The sequence below is a fragment of the Protopterus annectens genome, chromosome 2.part1 (assembly GCF_019279795.1).
Source record: "Protopterus annectens isolate FY-2018-M chromosome 2.part1, PAN1.0, whole genome shotgun sequence".
Lineage (NCBI taxonomy): Eukaryota > Metazoa > Chordata > Ceratodontiformes > Protopteridae > Protopterus > Protopterus annectens.
The window spans coordinates 1,670,714,111-1,670,731,961 of NC_056729.1; the positions used below are offsets into that span (position 1 = coordinate 1,670,714,111).

At 41.6% G+C, this 17,851-nt stretch overlaps 1 protein-coding gene across 3 annotated transcripts in view; it reads right to left on the reverse strand.

Moving 5' to 3' along the window:
* SAMD11 (sterile alpha motif domain containing 11) overlaps nt 1-17,851 on the reverse strand; it is a 1,263,018-nt gene that overhangs the window by 1,002,106 nt on the left and 243,061 nt on the right. For all 3 annotated transcript variants that reach the window (XM_044063099.1, XM_044063100.1, XM_044063101.1), the window contains exon 3: nt 14,867-15,045. In XM_044063099.1, the coding sequence (XP_043919034.1) occupies nt 14,867-15,045 (179 nt within the window). The remainder of the gene's footprint in view (nt 1-14,866; nt 15,046-17,851) is intronic.

Sequence of the window (17,851 nt, forward strand, 5' to 3'; positions counted from 1 at the left end):
CCTTTTCTGAGCTATTACTGCCAGTTCTAAAGCTAGAAGAAGAATTAATGCCTTATTTAAAATATGCATGTTAAGCTTTTCCAAGGCATATGTCTGTAGACAATAAAGCTGCACAGTATTTTCCTCAGCTTTGCGCTCATCCTGTATGCTGCCTTAAAAGTAGGGCTTCTTCATTCTCAAACAAGGACACTATATGCGTCAGAGCAGGTAAAACCTCTGAACCTGAGTCAGCTGAACTGAGTGGAAAGATTCGGATGAAGGAGATGATGGTTTAGGCCAATAAGGCCTGCTTATCAGACTACACACAAGTACAAGTGCTGAGGAAAATCTTCATAATCTAATTTTAACTTGTCAATACATTTCTTTTCAGGGCACTACAAATACAATGACCTGAATACAATAAGGCCAAAGTTAAACATAAAAGGGATGCAGGTATAAGGGTCATGGCTTAAATTCCAAACACCTTGTCACATTAGTGAAATAATCTACTTTATTAAACACTGTTCCCTAGTCTATTTATAGGATCTAATAACTAAAAACTGCTCAAGAAGTCTTTGCGATGTCACAGTAAGAAGCTTAACAGAACGTATGATAATTAGAGGCTTATTTTGAGAAAAGGAGAAGTAATCTAAATGCCAAAAACAGCTACCTCTGTACCTAGTGAGGCATATGGTTCAGTTCATGCCAAAATAATTTGATGCAAACGTAATTCATGAAGTAGTCTAAGCAAAGACTAAACAGCTTTCTAAAAACAGAGTACTGATTTGGGAGCAGACCACTAGTTTGCAAGAAGACTCCAAGTTGAAAACCAAGCAACTGCTACCTGCATAAAATGCAATACACTACTGGATCTGCAGAAAGTACCGTTGTGTTAATAAACATACCATAAAAGTAGGCATTTGAATGATCACTACTGCAGTACCCTTAGCAATATGGGCTGTAACAACCGGTCAGCTTCCAAAGCTTCAGGGCACCTTCCGTGTGCCTAAACTGCCATGCAGCTCAAGCTGAGCTGACTAAAAGACAAGTTTGCATGAAAAGCCTTTCAGAGCTTTCATGCCAAAAGAGAGGGAGGCTGAGCTCTGAAAGAGCAATGATAGGAGCCGTAAAAAATAAATAACCACACCCTGGCATAAAAAACACACCAAAAATAAAGAGGATGGAGGGAAACAGCGGCTTACTGCAGCAGTGATCATTCAAACATCTATTATTATGGTTTGCTCATCTTACTATTGTACTATGTTCTTCATACCAATCATTGCTGCAGTAGCCATAGCTATATGGGTAGGTTACCATAGCTAACTATATTTGTCCAGTGGAAAGAGAAGGTCCAAGAGACCCCAGACAATGGTCCTAGCAAACCCCGATCTGGACCTAGAGAAGGAATCATGTTTGTAGTACTTAGCAAAAGTATGTACAGAGGACCAAGTAGTAGTTTCTATGATACTTATACAATCCAACCCTTTCCAAAATGCCACAAATGAAGCCAAGGACCTGGTAGAGTGGACCTTGACCTTCCCTGGAATAGATTTGGCATGGTGAGTATAACAAAAGATAGTAGCGTTAGACAACTATGTGGAAATAGTCTTTTTTAACACAGGTTGCCCCTTATTCTTACCTTCAAAAGAAATGGACAATTGATCCGAAGATCTGAAAGATTTAGTTCTGTCAAGATAGTACTTGAGTTGTCTGTCGACATACAGGGTATGGAGTACCCTTCCTACCTCATTTTAGGTTCAGGAAAGAAAATGGTGACACGGCTTGTTTGGCTTAAAGTAAACTCAGATACCACTTTAGACATAAAATAAGGATTAATTCTCAAAGATTTCCTGCCCCCATGGAAATGAGATAGGGTTGACTCACCTTAAAGTAAACTCTAATACCACTTTAGACATAAAAGAAGGATTAATTCTCAAAGATTTCCTGTCCCCATGGAAATGAGATAGGGTTGACTCACCATACGAGCTTGCAACTCAGATACTATTCTTGCAGTGGTCAGAGCAATCAGTAAAACTGTTTTCTTTGTTAAGAACCTGAAGTCAGCCGGATCAGCTGGTTCAAAGAGCGGAAGTGTTAGCTTCTCTAACACAAAATTAAGACCCCAAGGAAGGGCCACTGGTTTTCTTGGAGGGCTCTTATGCAAACCCCTTTCAGTAACACTCTGACATGAGATTGTATTAAAAGAGGAGGCTCCATGGGCAGACATGCTGAAATGGCCGATAAATGCACCTTGACAGAGGAATAAGAAAGGCCACAGGATGGTAACTCTCGCAAATATTGTAAAGCCAGAGAGAAACTGGTCCTGAATGTGTGCTGGTTATGTTGGTGGCACCAACTAGAAAACCTTTTCCATTTGCTAATATATGCCTTTCTGGTAATAGGCTTTTTTGCCGTACCTGCTGCACATTCTGGGGGGTGAGTAGATCCAGTCAATGTGAATGCTTTTGGTAATTGCACTGGCATTTTCCAAAAGAATGGAGAGCCATGGTTGCCTGAGCCAGAAGGGAGTTACCACAATGATTTTGGGAGGATTCCTTCTAATTTTTTCAGAAGTATCCTGGATATTAATTGAAAGGGTGGAAAAACATACAGGAACATTCCTGTCCAAGGAAAAGAAAAGGCATCTGTCTTCCAGGCCTTCTTGCATGCAGTCCTGGAACACAATCTTGCTAGCTGATTGTCAACACAATCTTGCTAGCTAATTGGTCGGGGTGGGGCCAAAGAGGTCTACTTGAGGAACGTCCCACAGATGTATCAAATCTTGAAGACCTCCTGGTCTAGTTTCCACTTGTGAGGGTCTGCCTGGTCATAATCAGCTTACCTGTCATACAATTTTGCTCTGACAGAATGTAGGATGCCTGTAGAGTGAGAATGTGTTGTGAGACTATATCCCAAGCTAATATGGCTAGTCTGCAAAGTTGGTATGATCTGGTTTCCCCCGTTTGTTGATGGACCACATGAGTGCAGTGTTATCTATAATAACTTGAACAGGTCCTGGAGTCAAAAGACGATTCAGAGTTCAGTGCCTTGACTACGGCAAGCATCTCTTTGATACTGATGTGCTTGCCATCTGTCCTTGTTGTTCATAGGTTCATAGGTTCGTACTAGGCTATCTGCCCTAGGGCATTTATAAGCCTAGCCAGAGTGTATGTGGCTTACACCACCCCTTAGGATGAGAATACTATGCCCTTTTAGGGTTTAGTTTACTATGCCTCTGTCTAGTAGTGACAAAGAGATGACCCCCGGGGTAAACCTACGATCTCCCATCCACTCGTCGAGATTTCTCTTGAATAGAGTCAGTGAGGGGCTCTGCCTAACATGGACTGGGATTCTGTTCCAGAGTGTAGGGAGCCTCTGGGTTATGAATCTGTCCCTCCAGCACGTTCTATTTATTTCTGTGTTGAGGTTTAAGTCACTTGTTCTCGTGGCTCTGATGGATTTGGATTTTTTGAGGTGGGGCATGTCCATTAATTCAGGATTGGACATGGCCTTGTACGTCAGGCACAGATCACCTCTGAGTAGGCGGTATGCGACTGAATAGAGCTGGAGTTTTCTCAGTCGGGCAGCATATGACATATGTTTAAGACCCTTTATCCTCTTGGTGAGGAACTTTTGGGGTCTTTCCAACTGCTGCAGGTGTCGGGTGAGATACATCCCAAATGTGGCATTGTATTCAATCATTGGCCTGATAAGAGAAGAGTACAGGGGCACAATGACCTCTCTTGATCTAGATGTGAAACCCTTCATGATAAGGTGGGCAATATAGAAGGTCTTCCTAACCACTTTGGCAATGTGAGTGTCAAATGAGAGGTTACTGTCAACCTGTGTCCCTAGGTCCCTGATTACCTCTTCCGTACTTAATGGATTACCGCCTATGTGGTAATTTGTCGGTACCTTGTTTTTCCCAAAGGGTATGACTATACATTTTTTGGTGTTTAGCTTAAGGCCATGGCTCTGGCACCAATTATCCGTTTCTATGAGGCCTCTCTGAAGGATGTTTGTGTCCGCTGGAGTATCAATTATGGCCCAGTTTGCAGTCATCTGCGAACTTTGTCAGCCACAATCCTCCTATGTTTGCCTGTACCTCGGAAAAATAAATGCCGAACAAGAGGGGTCCCAGGACTGAGCCCTGTGGGACACCGCTTGTGACTGGCTTAGAGTCTGACATAGCTCCAGCAACTCTGACCCTGTGGGTTCTGTCCTTGAGCCAGTTTGCAACCCATCTTGTGACATATGGGTTTACATTTAAGCTGGTGAGTTTGTCTATGATGCCCGAGTGGGGTATTGTGTCAAAGGCTTTTGCAAGGTCAAGGTAGGCTGTGTGAACTGCCTTACCCTCATCAATGGCCTTAGTGACTGTTTCAAAAAAGTCGACCAAGTTCAGAAGGCAGGATCTGCCCTTGACAAAGCCAAATTGGGTAGGATCCAATGTCTGTAGGTCCCCAATGTCTTTGTTTATGAGTTCCATAATGATCCTCTCCATAGCTTTGCAGACCAGGCTCGTCAGGCTTATGGGGCGGTAATTTCCAGGGTCCGTAGAAGCACCACCTTTGTGAAGTGGGACCACTGTTGCCGTACGCCACTCTTTGGGTACGTATCCTGTGATAAGGCTAAGATTAAACAGCAGCCTTATGTGTGGGTTTAGTTCCTCTTGCAGTTCATGTAGCACACAGCCCGGGACACCATCCGGTCCCATTGATGCTGTGTTTTTAGCTTTAGAGAGGGTGGCTCTCACCTGGGCATCTGAGATGTTAGGGAGGCTACACTCTGCTGGGATAGTTATTTCTCCTTTTGGGGGGGAGGGGGAGGAGAAATTTGCACTGAACCTGTCTGCCAGAATGTTGGCAATGTCAGTGGGTTCAGTGTATTTTGTGTCATTTTGGACTAACTCTGAGCATATCTGGGAGTTTCCACCCAGGTTTCTAACATAGCTAAAGAAGGCCTTGTGATTGTCTTTTGTGTCATTTGCGATTTTTCTCTCAAAGTTGGTCTTGGATGATTTTATGAGTGATCGTAGTTTTTTGCTAGTACTGATCAGAGATGTCTTTCCTTTTAGGGATTTTGCTCTGTCATGTAGTAGCTTCCTCCTTCTGTTGTAAAGTTTGTTTATGGCTGGGGTCCACCAGACTGGTCGCCTGCCTTTGGGGAATGGGTCTTGGTTTTATTTGGGATTGCATGATCCATGCATTCTTGAAGGTGCCCATAGAAGGCATTTGCAAGGGATTCAGCAGTGTGGGTTGTGGTTTCCACTGGCCCAGGGGCCTTGAAAGATACCACTTCAGTCTTAAGAAGTGTGAAGTTTGCTTTTGAGAAGTTCTTCACTGTGGTCTTTTGTGCAGGGGTGGGGGCGGGATGTGGATTTCCAGTGAGATTAATTTATGGTCTGATCTTACCAAAGAGGGATGTACTTCCGGTGTGGAGCATTTTGTCCCCATGTTTGTGATGATCAGGTCTAGTATATTGTCTCCTCTTGTGGGAATGGTGACTAGTTGTTCCACTGCATTTGAGTTTATGAATTCTAAGAACCTTTGGGCTAGAGTGTTGGGGCTTGAGTAATGTTCCCAGTCTATGTTTGGGTAGTTGAAGTCTCCCAAAATGATGGTATTTGGAGAGACATTCATACTCTCCAGTGTCTTCAGGAAGGCTGTGTGGGGTTCGTGAGTTTGAGAGGGTGGTCTGTAGCATGCTACAAACTGTAAGGCAGTTTTGCCTATGGTTAGTTGCACCTGGACAGTCTCTGATGCTTCGTGCATTGCCACTAACCTGGAGGTGTGGGTATCTTTGATGAAAATGGATACTCCCCCTCCTTTTGTGGTTCTGTCCAAGTTTTGGGGCCGGAAAGCATGATATGAGGTAAAACCTGATAGTGCTGGGGTGCTCTCAGGAGCCTTGAACCAGGTTTCAGTCACTGCACAGACATCGATGTTCTTCATACTGAGAAGGGCTTCGAGGGCGTGCATCTTGAGGTTTAGACTTCTGGCATTGAGCAGCATTACCCTTAGATTTTTTCCACTTGTGTTTTCTAGGGAGGTAGGTTTGTCATTTGAGCCTTGCCTAAAAAAGGCACTATGGGGGTGGCAAGAGCCTTGGCCAATATCCCGAAGCCCAGGGGTGACAGGTGCAAACCATCCCTTGTGAAGCAGCGTGGCTTGTCAAGCATGTCATCCCAAGCAGACAGACACTGGATCCCCTTAGAATGACACCAGTAATTAAGCCAATTGTTAAAACTCATACAAAATGCAATTTCATCCCTCCCTAAACTGTTCCCCAGAAAAATCCAAGTTGTCTTTGATGACTGACTACTTTGGAACAAGTAACACAACATAGTAATACACAACAGAGGACAGGAAGAAATGGAAACAGGTGATCTGCTGTGGCGACCCCTAACGGGAACAGCCGAAAGAAGATGATGATGATGATGATATGCATATATATATATATATATATATATATACATATATATATACATATATATATACATATATATATATATATATATATATATATATATATATATATATATATACGCATATACAGCGTATACATATGGGTCTAGAACACTGTCAGTAGGTCAATGCCATATGGTTGACATTGACAGGGAGTTGTCAGGTGTGTGAGACTGACAATCCTTGAGTAGGGAACATTTCCTTTCGCTGGGGATTGTGCGATCTTGTAGTTAGTATATATAATTAGCAGGAGGTGGGGGAGTGCAGGGGGAGTTCCACCCCTGCAAAAACACTTCTTGTTGGGTTTACTCTGCAACTCCCATACACACACATACGCACACACACACACACACACACACACACACACACACACACACACACACACACACACACACACACAGAGAAATATTTAATATATATAAATATATATTTATATGTACATCTATATATATTTTATATATAGATAGATACACATACACAGATATTGTATTAAATGCAAATGGTTTTACCTGGAACAGACAAATCACTGGAGCCACCTTTCCATTCTGAAGATAATATTTATTTATTTACAAAAGCCGCTCCAGTGGTGTACAGGGATAAAGCCCTAGCTATGACCCATCTGATCTGGGTTCAATTAGCGGTTCTGCCAACTAACACAGATGCGGAGAAAGATGGGTGGAGCTGTCCAGGGAGGGATAGCACTTGTCAATGATGCTCCCCAAGGTGAGGCATGGTTCATAGAAGAGAGCTGCCCTCCAACATACTTGACGAGAGTGAGAGGAGGTGAAAGGGGAAAGTGGGTTGGGCATATAAAAAGACCTCCCCCCTCCAACAAAAGCACAGAAGGCTGAGCCCCCAGGATGTCCTTTGGATCCATGACCAACCCAAGCAAAAATACAAGAATAGTCTGGGGGAAGGATGATAGCTGGTACAGCTCATGTGGTCTTGGGGCACTGGGGAGGCAGGCTGGTACCATGAGCTCTGACGGAAATCAAAAAATAAGTAAATAAATAAACATCTATTTACAAGACAGTTCTCTTTTCTCACCCTTCCTGCATCCCCCAATCTCTTTAGACTTGATCAGGTTCTCCTTCCTCCCACCCAACTCACTGTCTGTACTGCTCCCTGATAACCTCTCTCAACATCCCTACATCCCTACATTGTCCACTCACCCCCTTCCGTCTCATTTCCTACATCACTTTTCCGCAGCCTTCACCTGTCTCCTTCCTTTCCACCCCTCTGTTACTTATTCTTAGCTTCCTTACTTCCATTACTTCCTACATCCTTTCCTTCACTCCTAACATTTTATACTTTCATAATCTTCCCTCTCATTACAATCTTTTACCCAGATATTGCATTTAGTAGGTAGTCCTCCTATTAAGTTTTTCCTACCTTGACTATCACCTTACATAATCCTTAGAGTATTTATTTATCTAATTTTCCTTGTACATTATTTCCAAATGCACCGTCATTGTAAACAGAACATTCTCGTCTACTGAGAGTCTACTTGTATTTCAAATTATTGTGTATATCCTGTAAATCAAGTATAATGCATGTTACTGCATGTCTGTTTGTATTTCAGGGGGGTGATGTGACAACTTAAATGTTTACAGTGGCCGGGGAATTCTTGAAAAACGTTGCTCGTGCTATGTTGTCAAGCACGACCTCCAACATCAGCATCCTCATTTCTTCATCTCTTCCACAACACACATCCTTATGTAACTCCTCTTCATCATCAGGCTTCCTTAGTTTCTCTCAGGTTTAAGTAACTAAATTATTTCAGCCAGAAACATGATTTGGGCTGAAGAAGTCTGCTGCTTTCATAGACCAAAGTGTTAAACTATCAAAGTGTACCTCTTGGATTTGTTTTTGAAATTGTTTTGCTTATATATAAGATAAACTGTTTCTGACAGTTTTAACCAATTCTTTACTGAGACAATTCAAGCCCTAGCTAGCCAACTACCTCCTAGCTCTCCTGGTCTTGAAAGTAGCACCCCTAGAAACCAACTTGCATTCAGCTTCCAACCAGTCACCACTTCACTTATCCATACCTTGATCAAAAAATTAAAACCCACTACACTTTCTGCTGATCAACTCCCTGCCGAGTACCTACAAAAATCAGCTGATGCTATTGCTTATCCGGTGTCTCAATACTAATCAATCGAACCATAGCAGAAGCTAAAATTCCCACCATCTGGAAAAATAGCCTATGTAATCCCACTTCACAAAGGAGGCAGCTCTACTGAATTCTCCAATTATAGGCCAATAGCTATACTCTCTCCACATGCAAAGATTATGGAAAAATGTATTCATAGACAACTCATGCACCATCTAATCCAGAATCACCTTATGGCAGACACTCAGCATGGCTTCCGTCCTCATCATAGCACTACTTCAGCCCTCCTAGCCTTTACCAACACCATAAACCATAATCACAACAATAATTATATATCCTCAGCCCTCTTCTTGGATCTTTCCAAGGCATTCGATATGGTTGATCACCAACTTTTAATCCACACCCTGCAAACATTCTGTCTAGATACTAGAGCCCTTCAATGGTTTCAATCCTACCTGAATGTTCGACAGCAGGCTATCCTCTGGTAGAACAAACTCTCTAACCTTCTACCTAATACCCTTGGAGTACCACAAGGCTCTATACTAGGGCCCTTGCTGTTCTCCATCTTCATTAACGACCTTTATACTGTCATCCCAAAAGTCAGCTGTATCCAATATGCTGATGACTCTACTCTGATTTGCTCAGCCACATCTCCAGTAGACTTATGGTCAGCTACCCAGACCACCTTTAATACAATAGAAAACTGTCTTTCTGAACATCGTCTGATCCTAAATCCCAAAAAACTAAAATGCTGTTATTTTCACCAACACGTAGGTCTACCGCTTTCACCTCTACCATAAATTCAAATAATGGCACAATAATCTCCCCTGACCCCTCTACAAAACTATTAGGTGTCATCATAGACAGTAATCTAAAATTCGACCTACATGTTAACCAAACTATCAAAACCATCACTAAAAAACTAGGGTCACTTTACAGAATAAAAGCCTTCCTAACCCCTCCAGCTAAAATTGCCATAGCTCGCTCTCACCTTCTTTCAACCCTTCTGTATGAATCCCCTCTACTCTCGAATTTAAACAAGACTGTCCTTAACACACTTTCAGTTTCCTACAACCACATTGCCAGGTTTGCCACTGGGCTGCCTTTTAGGAAACATCATTGCATCAATCTAAATCAGCTTGGGTGGCTTGAACTATCAAGCCTAATCTAGTATAACCAACTGATTATGGCCTATAAAATCCTCTATTATCCGGACAATACTCCTGCACTTAAAAATATTATCACCGCCTATAACAATCCTAGACTGCTTCGATCCTCTAACAAACTACTTATTCAGACTAGCAAAATTAATAACACAGCCGGTGACTCTCTCTTTGCAAACTCTGTAAGTAGATCCTGGAACTCTCTTCCAGCTAATATTACCTTACTTTCCACCTTAGATCAATTTAAAGCTAGACTCAAACAACATTTGTCACTTAACTGGCTATGTCAATGTATCAAGCCTGGCTAACTCTCTCTAGAATGTGTAAAAATCTGTTAACCAGTTTACTGTGTAATTTAATTTAATCCTGACTTGCGCTCAGGATTAACTCTAACCTGTGGAACTTGTTTAACTTGCTTACTTATGTAATCTCTGTAAATAGTCTGTTTGTAATATGTAATGCTGATATTATGTAATGCTGTATCTGCTTACCCTTGGAGCTTTTCTCCCCGGGCCTCCGCTGAAAATGGACATGCATTCAGTCGGACTATCCCGGTCAACAAATGTAAAATAAAAATAAAAAAAAATAAACTGTGATATACAGAAGAGAAAATAAGTACACTATTTTAATCAACTTCAAACCACAGAAGTACTTTTCCCCCTTATCCTCACTGCAGCATCCCAACTTATGTGACCTTACACTCAGTGACACCCAAGTCAGTGCCAACATCTGTAGTGTCAGATTAAGTGACACCACATTCAGATCCTACAAGATATGGAACAAGCAGGGACTGTCAAATAGACTAATGTCATTTTGATAACAGCAGCAAATACCCCTTTCAGAACCCACCACTGTATAGCACTGAAAAGCCTAAATTGGTTAAAACTGCCTCATCAACTAACATATACTCAACTTCTTACCACCTATAAAGTTATCCAGCATCCATCTGCCTGTCCAGCACTAAAAAACATTCTATATAACTATGTTCTCAATCGGCCATTGACAAAAAAAAATCTGTCTATATACCTATCAAATCTGCTGGGCATTTTCTGTACTCGTACAAGGTTGCTAAAGCCTAGAACTCCATACCTGTATTCATCAGGTCAGTATCCTCCCTCCCATCTTTTAAAACCACTCTGAAAGACTTCCTAGCTAAAATCTGGCTCTATTCTTGCTCAAAATCAGGGTAAACTATATACCTAGGTGCGAACAAGTACCTTTTCATTCCTTACACCTCCTTACTCTCCCTTCTTCACTTACTTCCTTACTTCTATCAAATTCACTTCCCTGACTTTCTCTTGAAAAATGCCATAAGCGTGTTTGTCCCTCACTTCATACTGCAATTCCTGACTAACTTACCTTTAACTTCTATACAAACTGCCTAATTTTTTTCTAAATAGTAAATGATTGTCATATAACTTGTATCGATTCTTAATCAATGTTTTTATATTATGTCTAATTTGTTATAATTATTGATCCCTGTAGGCTTGGTCATCTGAAAGGGTACTTTTAACTGTAGAATCTTACTTGATATATTTTCCTCTCTTACCAATATATAACTGACATTGTCTTTTTAGCTATGTTCTACATCTTCTTTTACCTGGAGTGTTTTATTATTTTCTTGTTATAAAAATAAATAAATAATAAATAAATAAACTGCAGATGTTTTTGTTTTATTTTTGAAAATAATGAGACATGACCGAGCTCTCAGAGTATGCATCCCAGGTAGGTATGACCCTAGCCCTTTGCAGCGTCCTACCTTCACCAAGAATGATACCACAATACCAACACAAAATAATTGACTTCAATAATTGGCTTAGTTTCTGGTGTCATTCCAAGGGGATCCAGTATCTGCCTGGGGCAACATGGTTGGCAGACCTCAATGCTTTGTCAGAGATGGCCTCCACCTGTCACCCCTTGGAATCCGGATCCTGGTCAAGACTCTTGCCTCCCCCATTGTGCCTTTTTTAGGCAATGTCCCAAAGACAAACCTTCAAACATAAAAGATCTGTCAAAAAGCAAATTGAAGGTCATGCTGCTTAACGCTAGCAGCCTTAACCTGAAAATGCACTACTGGAGGCTCTCCTTGCACTGGAAGATGCTGAAGTCTGTGGTGTCACTGAAGCTTAGTTCAGGGCTGCAGAGAGCACCACTGCCTTACCAGGCTATACCTCATTCCACACATTCTGACCCCAAAATGAGGTTGGGAAGACTAAGGGCGGTGGAGTCTCTATCTTCATTAAGGACAGGCACACCTCTAGACTGGTTTGCCAGCATAATGCACTAGAACTACTTCAGGTGCAACTGACAGTTGGCAAGACATCCATCCAAGTTCTAGCCAGCTATAGACCCCCCATGACTCAGGACACCCACTCCTCCTACCTGGACCTACTTGACTCCATCAAGGTACCCCTTAACATGCTTATCCTTGGTGACTTCAACTACCCTACCATAGACTGGGTGAACTATTCCTGCACTAATGCGTTCACCCAACAATTTCTTGACTTCATCAGTTCTAACACACTAGAACAGCTCATCTCATCCCCCACAAGGGAAGATAACATTCTGGACTTGGTTCTCACCAACATGGGTGACCGCTGCACCATTCCCACAGTATGTTCTTCCCTGGTGAGATCAGATCATAAGTCTATCCCATTCAAAGTTTCTATCCCACCCAAATCCTCCTCCCCCAGAGGTAACTAGGCTAAAAAACTTCTCAAAAGCTGACTACAACCTCCAAAGGGAGGGTATCAGTAGCTTCACACCACCGCCCCCCTCAGAGGATGCAGACAGCTCTGCTGAACAGTACGCCAATGCAGTATACAAGCACCTGTACAACTGCATGGACTCAACCATACCCAACAGAACTAAAACCTGCTCCTCAAGGAAACACAAACCTGCCTAATGGACATCCTCTATCAAGAGGCTTTACAATGAAAGGAAGAAACTGTTGTCCAAGGGTAAAAAGGAACACATTCCAAATTTGAAAAACTCCCTCCTTAGCCTCAACAAGCAAATTAGATCACTAGTGAAAACCTCCAAGGCCAATTATGAATCAAAACTAGCCTCTGAAACAAAGGGAAACCAAAATGCCTTCTTCAGTTATGTCAGACACCTCCATGGCAAAGCCCAGGTTTGTTGCGAATTGGTACTTAACGGGATCACTTACACTGATCCTGTGAACTTAGCCAACCTGCTAGCAGATAGGCTCAGAGCAAACTTCACCCCCACTCCACCTCCAAAAGCCCATTTGATATCCCCAATACTTGACCTACACCTCATATCTCCATAGATCAAGTGTTAAAGGTCCTACACAAGGCATAGAACAGCTTCTATGGCACCTGATAGTACCCAGGCTGTATTCTGCATCATCTCCAGCAGGAAATAGCTTCACCATTGAGCAGCCTAGTCAACCACAGCCTAGGTACAGGCTTCATTCCAACGGAATGGAGAACTGCCACTGTCATACCTTTGCACAAAGGTGGTGCCACTACTGACCTTGGAAACTATCACCCCATTAGCTTGACAAGTCTGATCTGTAAAGCCATGGCGTGTATTATTATGGATTTCATAAACAAGGGCAAAGTCAATCGCCAAGTACTTGACACCACTCAGTTCAGATTCTCCAAGGGCAGATCTTGCCTGTTGAACCTGGATGACTTCTTTGAGACTGTCACCAAGGCCCTGGATAATGGAAAGTCAGTACCTACAGCTTACCTTGACTTGGCCAAGGCCTTTGACAATCCCCCACTTAGGCATCATTGAAAAGCTAACACACCTTGGCGTAAATCCCTGTCTCATCAGGTGGATGGCCAACTGGCTCACAGATAAGACCCACAAGGTCAAAATAGGTCCCTCCACCTCCAACAGCAGACCTGTTACTAGTGGTGCTCCCAAGGTATCGGTCCTGGGACCCCTACTGTTTGGCATCTACTTCTCAAAGGTCCAGGCAAAGACAAAAGGACTGTGGCTGACCAAGTTTGCAGACAATTGTAAGTTGGGTGCTCACACTGACTCCCCAAATGATGTTAACATACTGCAAGTGGGTTTCACAGCAACAAATGACTGGTGCCAAAGTCATGGCCTTAAGTTAAATGCAAAAAAAATATATTATCATACCATTTGGCAAAAACATGGCCCCTATTGATTACCACATCAGTGGCAACCCCCTAAGCACACAACCTGTGGTGAGAGTCCAGGGTACTCAGGTTGACATCAATCTCACATTCGACCATCATGTAGCGGCAGTGGTCAGAAAAGCCTTTTACTTGGTTCATCTCATAAGTAAAGGGACTGCATCCAGAAAAAAAGGAGGTTATTACCTCTCTGTACTCCTCCCTCTTTAGGCCAGTAATTGAGTATAACGCCCAGTTTGGTATGTACCTCTCCAAACACCTGCACCAACAGGAAATGCCACAGAAATACATCATAAAGAGAATCCATGGCCTCCAACACCTATCCTATGTGGACAGGCTCAAATCACTATCACTCTACTCGATACAGATTGCTCAAAGGGGATCTATGTCTCGCCTACAAGGCAATTTCAGACCCTGCCCTACTAGAGATGTTCCATATCCATAGGTCTAACTCCTCGCAGATTACCCGCTTGAAAGGCCTAAATAAAATATGCAACATCAACAAAACCTGCTGGAGAGACAGGTTTGTCTCCCACAGGCTGCCCTGTCTCTTGAATAGACTTCCTATACACGTCAAACAGAGTACCTCAATGACCCTCTTCAAGTGCAACCTTGATGAGGGAATGGGAAACTACAAATTTGCCCCAGGGGTTCCACCTCTGTCCCTCATGGACAGGGGTGACAGGTGCTGACTGAGCTTTCTTATTTGGGGATAAACACTTGGCTAGGCTTGTAAGGGCCTCAGGGCCTTTAGCCTAGTAACCTCCTATGATCCTATGAAGATTGTATAATTATTGTTGTTAAAATGTTTTGTAATAATTTGGAGCTTTTCTCACCAGGCCTCCACTGAAAATCGGCTTATACCCAGTCAGACTTTCCTGGTAATCAAATGTCAATAAATAGATTAATAAATAAACAAATAAATAACAGTTTGCACACATTAGGCACCCCCATAACCAAGAGCAAACAGACAAAATAACTAAAGTATTCAGTATTTCTTCCTACTTTCTTTTCATTGTACTGAAATGAAGGTCTTCCTCCAGTTTTATTCCAGAATGGTCGCTACTCGCATGCTCACTTTCTTCACTATCCTCGCTATTAGTAAATACGGAAGACAGCTCCTTCTTGGGAACTCTTGTGGGAGGTAAAGGGATGGTTCTCTTGTCTGCTAAGCGTCCCCGGTTCTGAAAATTAATCACAAAAATTAAATATGCATTGTATATCAAGCCGCTCAACTGCTGTACTACAATGAAATTAAACACTTTCCACAGCCCCTAAAAGTAAAATAACAAAACTTTTACCAAGGAAAATGTAGTTTTAAATTAGCTTTAACAACTTTGTTCCATAAAACTAAAAAGGAACGCTCCTGTTTAAAAGTTACTAAAAGTCAAGTGACAGTCAACAAAAACAGTTTTTCCTAGCTTAAAATCAATAACTTCAAAGAAAAAAAATGTGCTTTCTGTCATAAAATAAAAATGTGTAAGTTTGTTTTTCCCTAAAGGGAACATATCTGCCCAGCAATGCTGACCGTTGATCCTTGAAAACCCACAAGAGCAGCACTCTTCAGCAGCAGGAAAGCTCTGAAGGGCTTGTTGACCAAGCCACTTTTTCTTCTGCTCAGCTTGATCTGAGTAATAGTTTGAGCTTCAAGGGTAGTGGAAGGTGTCCTTATAGGTTCATAGGTTAGTACTAAGCTAACTGCCCTTGCAAGCTATTTTAAGCCTAGCCAATTATCCCTTGTGAAACTCAAACCCTGTACTTTGTAAAGCAAACACTTTAACCATTAGGCCACTCTCCCAACCCCTAAATATATAACGTCAATATGTAAAGCTCTTTCCAGTAATGAGAATCAAACCTTGCACCTTGGGGTTGAAAGTCATACATGTTAACCACGGTACCACTTGGCCTTTCAGGCCTTGAGGCTTTAGAAGCTGGCTAGCTGTTGTATTCTTGGCAGGATACAACCCATATAGCTAAGGCTACTGTAGTAGTGGTCATAATGAGGAATATCCTTCTTTCCAGCTATCATAATCACATTCTCTTCTCTTTTGTAACTTTTACGTGAATTTCCTTCTCTTGGTTTTGAAATCTAAAACTTTACAAGAATGTCACTGGTCTACATCTCCCCCATTCTCACAGTGAATGGACATATCAAGCTGTTGCTTTACCTCTTTTTTATTAAGTGTACTAGTTTGCTATAAATTACCTACTGATGCTCCCTCCTCCACATATTTCACAATGTCTTAAAATAAGGAAAATCCTTTCCAGTTTTAACATTATGACTCAAGAGATGCGCAGCTACAGGATACAAAAGTTTTCCTACACTTGTCTGAATTATCACACATGTAAGGAGGCATGTTGTTTTATTTATTTATTGGTTTTGTTGACTGATGTAGTCTGAATGGGCTGTGGGTAGCCCCTTGTTAGCTGAGGCCCAGGGAGAAAAGCTACAGTTACGAATTATGCAATTTAATAAATCACAGAAAAAATGTAAAGCTTAAAGTTGCAATATGGATGGTCAATAACTGGAAGGCAGCTATAATGGTGAAAGTCTGCAATCAATCAATTATAGAGTCATTACATATTAATACAAGACAATGTGTCATATATAGTAAAGTTTGAAATGCCAAATTGCAATTTTACATTCATGGGTAGAAGAATTAAGAGAGAGGAGGTGTGGGAGATATGAGTAGAAAGCAGAGACAAGGTAATAAGAGTAGAAAACAGAGAAACGAGGTAATAAGAGTAGAAAACAGAGAACATATTAGGAAAGGTAATGAGTGTGTACATTTGTTAGGTGATACAGAGGAAAAGAAAGTTGTACCGAACTTGAGGTAGACATACAAGATAGTGAATATATCTTGGAAGTTTGCTGGAGGCAAATACTTGTCAAGTGGTAGGCAGAGACAGTAGAAGTGGCAGTGAGGATAAAGCGATAGAAGACAGTAGAAAATCTGCATTGAAAATTTATTTTGTTGAGGTATTTACGGATAATATATGTGTTTATCACCACAAACATACATTACCTCCACCTGTTTGTTGTTAATTTTATGCTTACACACATAAGAAACTTTGACAATGGTAATTACAAAGTTAATTATGCCTTCAGAATCTAGTTCTGTAAAATTTGAATATTTCTCCTTTCCAAAAATCAATAACCTTTACTAACTTGTTTATCATATAATGACATATGTTTTTAGACTTGTCAAAAACATTTGTTACCGTCTCACACCAGCAACTGCTAGTTCGACTCTCTTCTATCGGACTTTCACAATACTCCTTGTTGTGGTTTCTTAGTTACCTATTCTGTCTGGAAGACAACAAGCAGTTAAATGGGAATAAACCTACTTATCCTTTCAACCAGTTACTGTAGGTCTCCCTCAGGGCTCTATCATGGACCGTCTCCTGTGTAATTTATTTATTAATGACCTCCACCCCTCCACTCACCATGCTAGTTTACTTCAGTATGCAGACGACTCAGCATTAACATGTGTGGCCTCAACAATACATACGCTCCTAGACATTACAGATGACTCAGCATTAACATGTGTGGCCTCAACAATACATACGCTCCTAGACCTTACACAAAAATCTTTCTCCTCTGTAGAAACCCGGCTCAAAGAATCAAACCTCCTACTCAACCCTAAGAAAACTAAGTTAATGCTTTTTACCTCGAAAAGTTGTCAAAGTCAAAAGCAATCTTTACCATAAAGTCAGCAAATAATACTGTTACTGAAACTGTAGCTCACAGTAAACTTCTATGCATTATAAAAGATGACAATCTCAAATATGCATACTCTAGATACTTCCTTCTTACTGCCAACTCTCCTATACGCTTCTTTTATCCTAACAAACTTAAATGAAACTCAGAGAAAGAAACTTGCCTTGTGCTACAAAAAATAACTAAATTTGCAATCAATCTCCCTCATAGGACCCACCACTGGTTCATAGGTTCATAGGTTGGTACTAGGCTATCGGCCCTAGGGCTTA